This window comes from Ptychodera flava, chromosome 1, assembly GCF_041260155.1.
Source record: "Ptychodera flava strain L36383 chromosome 1, AS_Pfla_20210202, whole genome shotgun sequence".
Taxonomy (NCBI): Eukaryota; Metazoa; Hemichordata; class Enteropneusta; family Ptychoderidae; genus Ptychodera; species Ptychodera flava.
Genome location: NC_091928.1, coordinates 42,662,208 through 42,671,072, shown reverse-complemented (window position 1 = coordinate 42,671,072; position 8,865 = coordinate 42,662,208). Strand labels below are relative to the sequence as shown.

General features: G+C 37.3%; 1 protein-coding gene across 1 annotated transcript; it reads left to right on the top strand.

Annotated features, from left to right (window-relative positions):
- LOC139139924 (uncharacterized) lies at positions 1-7,915 on the top strand. Its single transcript, XM_070708922.1, has 2 exons — positions 1-198; positions 7,512-7,915. The coding sequence occupies exons 1-2, from the start codon at positions 42-44 to the stop codon at positions 7,748-7,750; spliced, it is 396 nt and encodes a 131-aa protein (XP_070565023.1). The 5' UTR covers positions 1-41; the 3' UTR covers positions 7,751-7,915.
- Positions 7,916-8,865: the final 950 nt, after the last annotated feature.

Here is an 8,865-nt window from a genome sequence, read left to right as displayed (position 1 = left end):
AGCTCCTGGGTCATCAATACTGACAGTTCAGCATAAGCAAGATGGACGATTCAGCTGACATTCGCACTGTTCTCACCGAAACGTATGCCAAACTGATGGCTCTGTATGAGTCTGGAGATTTCAAATCATACAGTGAACACTTCACTGAAGACTGCAGGCTACTTATGCATAGTAAGGAGAAGCAGACGGGACGCAAAGGTATGTATGTACTAAAGAGCTGGACTATCGGTTGTTATTAAAGCTGCAATAATTATAGCCCTTGCGTGGAGCCGGGCTAGATGGCGTTTTTCGTGTTGACTGCTTTTGTCGGGACTACAATTGTTGCAGCTCACAGGATTTTACCCTTGTCAGAAATCGTAATCAGTCAAGTAATCGTATTTTGGTAGTGATTTGCCTCCATACTTTGTGACTGACAAGCATTCAAAAGTCCGAAAAAGACGAATTCGTACGGATGGGCCGACAATATCCAGGGAGGGTCACATTAAATTTGAAAGCTACAAGGGGGAGGTCATGCACAGAGGAGAGGGGGTCACTTGATTGTCATAAGTACCCAGTTAGTCAAAAAGCAGTTTCAGTGTTCAAAAATATTCTTAGAAATAAAAAATGATTCGCTGCATGATTTCACTTCAGTTTAGCTGTAAATCTGAATAAATGTTTAATTATATGTGTCATGAACATCTTGCCTTTGCAACTCTGAGGCTTGTCTTCTTGTAAATTGAGCTCGCTGAGGGCAATGAAAAATTCCTATTAATCAGGGTTCTCAAAAATTTTTGAAGTAGGCGGAAAATTTAGAAAAGTAGGCGGTTAGCTTCTGCGTGCAACCAGGTTTCCTGGGCGGGTGGGTGGGTGTTAAGTATTTTTTTTCAATTTGGAGACATTTCTTAGCAATTTTATGCATTCTTATACAGTGTATGAAAGGCTATTTCAACATACACACAGGGGAGGGTTTCAGGGAGGGGGTCTCTCCCCTGTGTACAAGAATTTTTTTAAATTTTAAGATATTTTGGAGTAATTTCATGCATTCTTGTACTGTATGAAAAGCCATTTCAGCATACTGAATAATCAGTATCAAAATCAATTACAACATGTTTCCGTGTGATAAAGTTTTAAAAAAAACATCAGAAAAATTGATTTGATATCACTCGGGCCTGTCAACTGCATTCAGTTGCCAAGGATAATAGCAAAATTTCACCAGACTGTTGTGTGGAATTATATTTAGCCCATGACTGGGAAAAAAACCCATTTTGAAATACATCTTAGATAGGGGTTTTCACAACCCAGAAAACGATCCGCTGGAATCCTGACCAGTCTGGCTGTACAAAGTTTTTACTGATTTAAATAAACTTGACTGAAGATACAGTAAAATCAAACAGTTAATTCAATTCAATGAAATGTTGGATAGGAACACAATTTTCAGTGATTTCAATTCACTTTACTATTAAATTTAAAATAAAATGAATCCGTGAGCTGATTATTGAATTTTTTTTGGTGATGTTGAATATAATTGAAAAAGAGGGCTAAATTTCAGTGTTCATGTTTGATAAAATCCCAAACTAACGACACCGAACGCCAACCTGTACTACACCGCATGTGTACAAAGCACCGGCAGTCAAATACGGTAACACAGTACACGGAACGCAATATTGATCGACCTGAAATTTGACACTGTGATCGACGTAGCTTTTCAAAGATATGAAAACTGAGACCAAGTAATTTTTTGTTATTAGATTTGATCTCAAACCCCCCAAAACCAACAGACAAACGTAGCAAATCAAAGTTTTCAAGCGTCGACTTTCTCTTCCACGATGCACACAACAACGGCCCCTCCACAAAACGCATTGTCGATCGACTTGATTTGAGTTGAATATTGACATCGTGATCGACCATGGATGGATTGACAGGGTGTTTCAAAAGTATGAAAAATGAGACTCAGTAACCTTTGGTCTCTTTAGATTTGATCAAAAACCTACCATCAGACAAGGCTATATTCTTACGCAGAAAACCAAAGCTCTCCAGCGTCGGCTTTCTCGTCTGCGTTTGAGCGAAATAACGTCGGCTTCATTTGGAAATGGTCGGCTATTCGTGGGTATTACGTACTTGTATGTTAGTCCGATGTTCGGCTATACCCGATGTGAACGTCGGAATAATTCGGGCTGTGATCGTGAAAGCAGGGTTGACCTCGAGAGTGATTCCCAATATATAGTACAACACGTTCACTGATCGCAGTACTACAGTGATAGCAACAAGTTTACCGCGTAAATTGCTAAACTACATATAGCCCCATCGGCACTTCTGAAATATTATTTCAAGCTTGCAAGACCACCAAAAAATCAAAATATTGTTATCAAAACCAGAATTTCGGGGCTAGAGAGCGAAACAGTGCTGAAAAGTAGCCGGCCAAATACGGAACTAGCCGGTCAATTTGGCCGGCATCCGGCTAAAAATGAACACGCTGAATTACTTACGTATTGGAGATATAGCAAGTTTTGTCAAGGAAAATATTAAACAGTTCACTTGTAGACTACCATGAAAAGTGAAATAATACTTTTTAGGTGAAATTCCAATAATTACAATGATCGTTTTCCATATCTGTACTTTCAAACACCCTATTTGAAACAAGTACATTTGTATCAAGTGTCAAACACATAATCAAATTTCTTGTACAAATATACGGGTTGAAACCACCCTATTCCATTCCAGTACATTTTCAAGTACATTCAAGTACATTTGTTTCAATTATCAAACGACAAAAATTCACCGATTTTGCTAGTTTTATATTGGAAAAAATATTCATGATTTTCTCATAGAATGCCATGCATATTGGATCCACATTTCTTGAACATATAAGCCCCTGTCAAGTGCAATTTTATCAATTATCCAAGGTCTATATATGCACAAGTATAGCCAATTTTACATCGGAAAAACGTTATTTCACAGTTTTGTCCAAGGATTCTCATATATAGTGGATGAACATTTTTGGTGAAATTAAAATTTTGTACACATACGAGTCATCACCACCCTATTCCAATCAAGTACATTTATTATGTCAAATTTATATAAATGCATACATATTGCTAGTTTTTAAAAAATATCGTTAATCAACATTATCAATGACATGCAAATGTCAATTTTTCTGTACACACATGCACTTTTATCGCCACTTCAAGCAAAATACATTTACATAAATTATCAAACATTTAAATACACAGATATAGCTTTTTTTTCGGAAGAAATTTTATTAGCTTGCCCAATAGACTCCCATGTATCATGATTTGATATTTTAGGACTAAGCACCGCAATGGCCATACTTTGCCTTCTAATAGTTGCGCAAAAATGGTGACCCTTCCCAAAAGGCAAGCATGAAATTTCATGCACAAAAATACGACCCATCTGTAATTTCTGCCCAATCCTTTAGAAGGGGGATTTCAAATTATAGCAAGTCAGAAGGGAACATTTGAGCTTATCGTGAGTTTGTGAGGGGGAATCATTTGAACAAATCTGAGAATTTTTGGGGGATTCTATTGCCCCCTCCACGGGTGTTTGTGAATGTAGCTTTAACCAAGCAATGTTGGGGAAGGGTCATGAAATTTTTGTCATCTTAAAAGGAGGGTTTTTAATTTTTGGTGTAGTGAGTAGGAAGGGGTTCACTCATTTTGATTGATGCAAAGGAAGAATTTGCCGACCCTTCCCCGGCCATAATAACTGTCACGCTATATAATGTTGAATATATCTTTGAGCCCTAGAACCTTAAATTCAATGTTGTTTCACCGTGTTTGACCTGTAAAAGTCACACTTTTCATATATACAGTTCAGAACAATCAATACATTTGAGTTAGGTCTAGATGTGGGGTGTAACGCAGCTGAAACATAAATGCCTATTCTTTATGATATTCTAGGGGCATCTGAACACTCAGATTCGTCAAGGTTGTTATATTGACATTTAATGGCCTGCGATTCATATCCGCGACCACTTCAAATAACCTTAAACAAACCCGACAGTTTAGCAAGTAATGTTGATAAAGCGCCACGTGACATTAAGTATGGCCAGTCATTCCGTATGACCCAATTAGCATTGTTGTAGGCCTTTGCCATTTATCCAAGAAACATTTATTGATTAATCACTTTTTCTGTCAATCATATTTGGTGAAGCTTCAGGCTCAGCTTGACTTGATACACCCTTCTCGGTCGTAGAGATTATATTTTTCAAGCAAAACTGGTAGATGTTCCTCACAATGTGCTTGCTGTTTGTAAAAGAGAACAACACATGTCATGAATAGAAAATAATTAAAAAGTAATGCTGGTATCCTTAGCGCTCTTATTTCCAAAACCGTACATAAACAAACTAAATAACGGTAACATAGAATCATGCTATTGCATACAAACCTAAGGGGTCAACAAGGGAAGCTGAACTTTAATGTACACAACGTACATAAACAACAGGTCATAGTGAATCACAGACGAAGTGAGACCTTAGTAGATCTGCCATAAATAATTACTGACCCCTGAGGGATAGGGTAGAAATGAAAATCATTGTGGAAATATTTAAGACTTTAAATTGTTGTCTTGTCAAGATTAGTTCTTGTAGACAATCAGCTTGCCAACAGTTTACTAGCTACCTGTGAGATAGGGTCTTAATAAGCATATGACATTTTTCGGGAGGGGCTGGAGGATCGTCGTAAAGCAAATTATGTTTTTTTCTAATATGAAAACGAAATTGCCATGGAAGTATAGAGTGAAAAAAATATTATTTTTTAGAGGCATGAAAATAAATTTGCTGCGATGCCCCAAATCCTCCCTGATTAGTAAAGAATGGGTTAGTGGGTGCTCGAGCTGCTGCAATTTCATGATAAATTAAAGGAGGTAAAAAAAACTAAATTCAAGAGTGACATTTTTTCTTTTTTTGCTACCGCGAAATAAAGAAATGCTCAATGCCAATCCCAAATACTTTGAAATCGAATGTCAAATTACATTGAATGGGTACACATTATGGCCAATGCTACAAAACGCTAGATCAGAAATTAGTTTGATATCCTCTGTCAAATGCTTCAAACGTTCAAGAGTAATTTTATGACATACATGTTTGAACTTGTTTCATTCCTTAATAAAAGATATTTGCTGTGTCTCTCTACTCGGCTATAGACATTTTTCTTTACAGGAGCAAATTGCCATCATATAAGTGTAATAATTCATTTTTGAATCTGAATACTCCTGCGCTCCCAATCATTAATGAAATTATGCAACCCAATCGAGCTTATGAAGTCTTATAAAGCACAAATAATATTCTTAAAATGATCACAGAAGAGCATTAGTGAACACAAGATGCTAATATAGATGGGCAAAAACAAAGTGTCAACAAGCGCAATGACTTCTATTTCTACCGCCAACATTTATCAAAAACCTCCACCCCAAAACACGTTCTTTTCTTAAATGATTAATTAATAATTGTCAAGAGATTGTTGTGCGCATTTTAAATGGCATGTCATCAGTTAAGTTACACAAACGAGTATTTTTAAGGACAAGTGATTTTTCGATTATTATCACGTGAACTTTCGGTTTAGTGTCAGCACTGACTTCCTATCGATGTAACTTATGCTTAAAGGTTGTCAGTTAATGCTAGGTTTTAGATCTAATTTAAACATGACTTCAACTGCGAAACAGCGGCTAGATGTTGGACAACTTGCAGACAATGGTGGGCATAATTAGCGTCCAGTTTTGACACTGATCAGATTGTGAGTTACTTGTTCATGCACGCGTTGTATTACATAATAATTCGGCAATTCACATCAGACACACGATTCGTCAACGATACAAACAATCTCAAAAGAGGGATAAAACTGCGACAAGAAATTGTGCAAGAACATTCTAACCGACCAGCGGAAGATAAAAGCACTTGTAGCAAAAACTCTTGAGGTAAAATTCTTTGTCAACCGACGATTCATTGGCAACCGGAATGATGGATTTGCCCTGCGCCCTCAACGAGAATATTGCTTAGTAGTTGTGTAACAAATTTCAGTGGTGTAAAGTGTGTTCTCCGAATATGAATCCAAGGCTATTTTAAGCGTGATTCTTACGGCCTCGGTTCTTTGATTCTGAATTCTCCAATTAGGCTTACCCAAGAAGTATTCCTATCTTTAACTGTATTGTTTCCCTAAAATCGGCGTGTGGTCACACTTTAAATGATTTCAACGGCGATATAAACCCAATGTATCCTCAGCCCGCTTGTCATTATAAGTGTCACTTAGATATATATTTTTCTTAATCATTGTAGCACCTGTAAGGGCGTTGACCAATATCGTTTTCATTGCTGCTGAGCGATTTCGCGCTGTATGGATGAAAACGACTGCGTCTTTGGACCACGCTTACATTCTTGGTATGGGCAATTTTCGGAAAAAATTATGGCCACCCGGGGGGGGGGGGAAATCACTTGTTGTAAAACCTGGAAGTGATAAAATAATCTGCTGCCACTTCCCTTAGACAACGGTGAAAAAAAATGACGTGTGTGTGAATTACCTGAAAGGCCCGGCACAGACAGTACTAACTTTATGTTCTAACTGACTTGTTCATATATATGCAGTGTATTCGTTATCACATGTGCATGAATTACTCCCTTACCCATGAAACGACGTACAATGTTCGGTTCTGAGTTCTGGATGGTAACTTAAACACTGACGTTTGATGAATGGTCACGTGTATTTTGTCGACGATTTTTGATATACACAATGTACAACATCCTTGAGTCAGTTCGCTTAGGAGTTAATCATTGCAGCATTGAGGTACAATTTTCCATCATTGGTGGGGACACCCCCTCCCACACTCGCCCCTCTGTGAGTTTGCCTTTCCTACCAGCTTTTGCTATATTTTTTTATTTAGATTGATGCATGTAATTAATTCAAGATTGTTTTTGCAACTTGAAAGTAGTTTCCTTCATTCACTTAGTACTACCCTATAACATATTAAGATAGATGCACGAAATCGTACGCTCAGCGTGCATGAGGACAAATTTAAACATTGACACTATTACGCAATTCATTCTAAAAATTCAGTTTTACTAAAAATGCATTTGCTGCACCTTTATAAAATTAACCCCAGTCGATTTTTCTACGATTTTTGTCAAAAGTTTGAGAAAAAAACTGTAGCAAATGAAATTTGATGTCCATTTGGTCCTAAATTATAAAAAAATTACAGAAAAAATCATAAAAATTGGTAAAAGTTTGCGACAAAATTTTGGCGGGAGAAAATTACATTGCTCAAAGGGTTAAAATGGAATGCTATCCATGATGGATGGCAGAATTTGTGTACTCTAGAGGTAGAACAGGCAGTGTGCCTTCGTTTTGTGCTACGATCACCGTCCCCACTTTGTATGATATAACATGTACATGTAATGTATCTCACGTCGGTATTTCGAGACGACTGTTTGGTAATTTTGGTGCCCTAATCAGGCCACCATTCCATGTTTTCTGTTTGTTGTTCTTGTATTCGACTCAATTATGTTTTTATTCTCAATTCTCTAGCTGTTGAGGACACCCTTCAGACGCTGAAGACCGCAGGTGCTGCAAAATTAAGTGTCACTATTGAAGAGGCTGTTGGATTTGGAGACCTTGCATACAGTTACGGCATATTTTCCGTATTTAACGAAGACAGATCGCTTATCAGAACGGGGAAATTTCTCCTCATCTGGAAGAAAATAAATGGCGTTTACTACATTCACGTGGATTGCAATAATCTAAACGGAGACGGCGCGAAGCTATGAATGAACTACAGCTAACTGTAATGTAACTTTCAAGTATCCAACATAAAGTAAAACAATGATGTAACTACAAGAATGTAATCCAATTCTAAATACTCTAGTTCATGTAAACTTTGGATTCATCTTGTGTATCATGTGCATTAAAATGATAAGTTACGAAGGAGACAAGAGGTCTGATATATTTATTTGTTTCTAGTTCTTATTATTTGACAAAAACAATGTGGTCATACGCTTGCTTTCAATTTCCAAAACCGTCAAGAAAATCGTAAGAGTAATTGTTCGTTTTTTTCAGTGACGTTTTCTCTCGCTTTCACCATTTTCTTGGGAATGAAGGACAAACACTTAGAACACGCCTAGACTGCAATTATTGAAATCGCCAGAGTCGTGGAAAGGAGCTGATTGCAATGTTGCTGCTGCTAAAATTGTTGCGTTGGCAACATCTGAGTTGACAAACTAAATATTGTGTAATTAAAAATGCTTTAGGGCCGGCAGAATAACAGGAGACTGAAGTTGGCCTTAACGCCAAAAAGTGAAACGGTCATGAAATTACAGCTACTGACCTTTATAACCGATTAATTGTGTTGCGTTATCAAGTGCCTATTTGAATGGTAATCGAATTTCTTGCCCCCGAGAATCCTAACCTATGACCCGTATTGTTGACACCATGCTAATTTATAATAAACATGGGTAATGATCAAGGGGATTATGCAAGATTAAGGGGCGTTTCTTCAATTCATTCTGTTGATGTACAAATGGTAACTGTCAATGTAAGGGAAACTGTTCCCTTCTTTTGTATACATTTTTCAAAAACATACGAAAGCTTCGAGCAGATTTTTACGATGCATGTGTAAATCTGGAGTAAATATTCATTGTGTACGAAGTCGTTTTTACAAAAGGTGAGGTTTTACAAAATTAATAGTCGAATTGATATTTATGGAAGCAGTGAAGGACTTTGATTTTTATCTACCAACCTACCTACCTACCTTAAAATACACGGCTAAACCCTGCTACCGCATTGCAATGAATACAAAATATAATATAATGGCCGGGAGGGGGAGAGGGGCAGTGGATAAATGAACTCCAGTGCTAAGGGAGCCTTCAGTAATTACAAGGGGGTG

Excerpts from the sequence above, each read along its gene's own strand:
- LOC139139924 (XM_070708922.1), top strand. The coding sequence starts at position 42 with ATGGACGATTCAGCTGACATTCGCACTGTTCTCACCGAAACGTATGCC. Across the intron at positions 199-7,511 it reads GAAGCAGACGGGACGCAAAG|CTGTTGAGGACACCCTTCAG; the intron begins GTATGTATGTAC and ends TCAATTCTCTAG.